The sequence below is a fragment of the Perkinsus marinus genome, assembly GCF_000006405.1.
Source record: "Perkinsus marinus ATCC 50983 genomic scaffold scf_1104296967440, whole genome shotgun sequence".
Classification (NCBI taxonomy): Eukaryota; Perkinsozoa; order Perkinsida; family Perkinsidae; genus Perkinsus; species Perkinsus marinus.
The window spans coordinates 1-1,222 of NW_003203547.1; the positions used below are offsets into that span (position 1 = coordinate 1).

Consider the following 1,222-nt stretch of genomic DNA (forward strand, 5'->3'; position numbering starts at 1 on the left):
TGTCCGAGTCAACGGGCTGGCGCGAGTTAGTAAACATATCATCACTTCTTCTCGACAGAAGACACCTTCTCAGACTCCCCTACACCAACCGAGTCATTCGGCGCGGGCATGACGTTGACCGTAGGGGCAACCCCCTCATTAGAATCCCACTGGCAATTCGCACTATCTACCGATATGCTGGCCAACAACTGGGACAAGGCATCCGCGTCGAGGTCTTCCATACCACTGCTGTCATCAACCGCCACAGGCGTACCCGCATTGGCGGATACATTGCTTCCCTCCATGTCCGAAGGAGGAGGCGTCGTCCCGTCTCGTTCTTGTTGTTGCTGCGAAAACACATTCGATGGCGGCGTCACCGTCACGAAGGGAGTTTCCGGAACTGCTTGAGCTGTGGCCACCTGCAGTAGATGGGCGAGAGCCACGTTACTCATTTCCACTTGTCTTCGAAGCTCCTCGTTTTTAGTCGCCAACGCATGAAGGGTAGATATCTTGAGGCTACTTCGAGAGCGCGACCCATCAATTGGAGAATGACCACTCCTCCGCCTAGGGTTCCCAAAGGGAGCACCCATAGTGTACCCTGTCGGTGGTGTGGGGAGTAGGGAGGGACTCGGGAGAATTCCAGGGCTAAGACCCTCAGTAGCACCATCACCAGTCTGCGCCATGAGGCCATGGACCGTCAACAAAGCCCGCTGCTCACCAAGCACTTTCTCATGCTGCATGTCAACCCGGGCAGTGTCCATATCAGAAGCCTCACCTGGCTGTCTTAGTTCCTCCAAAGAATGTGCATAGGTACACTCGGGGTCGTTACACTGGGGTTTGGTACACATCTTAGTCCTGGCCAAGTTGGGCTTTTTGAAGAGCTCACTGTCATAATGAGCAAAAGTACAGGAGGCACCGTAGTGACAACGACCCTTGAGGAAGTGCTTACAAACACGTGTTTTACGTAGTTGTTGGCGGATGGTCGATTCCCCTTCACCAGTAGGTGGGCCAGCGTACGGCGATGATAAGACAGAGGATGCGGAGGGCCAGTCGAAGGGATCCGATAGGGCAGCCCCAGGGGGCTGCGGCGACAAGATCTCCCACGAGCTTGTGTCGAACTCAGAAGGACCTCCATCTGGGCTAATCCAGCCGCGGCTGCAAAGCGATTTGTTGTTCTCTTCTTCATCATGATTGTACACAGATAAGAACTACAGACAATAGTTGTGAATAATGCTCGTCCTGT

General features: G+C 54.0%; 1 protein-coding gene across 1 annotated transcript; it reads right to left on the reverse strand.

Moving 5' to 3' along the window:
• Nucleotides 1-41: 41 nt before the first annotated feature.
• On the reverse strand, nucleotides 42-1,035 carry Pmar_PMAR008586 (hypothetical protein; the record flags this gene model as incomplete). Its single annotated transcript, XM_002768702.1, has 1 exon — nucleotides 42-1,035. Exon 1 carries the CDS (start codon nucleotides 825-827, stop codon nucleotides 42-44), a length of 786 nt encoding a protein of 261 aa, XP_002768748.1. The 5' UTR covers nucleotides 828-1,035.
• Nucleotides 1,036-1,222: the final 187 nt, after the last annotated feature.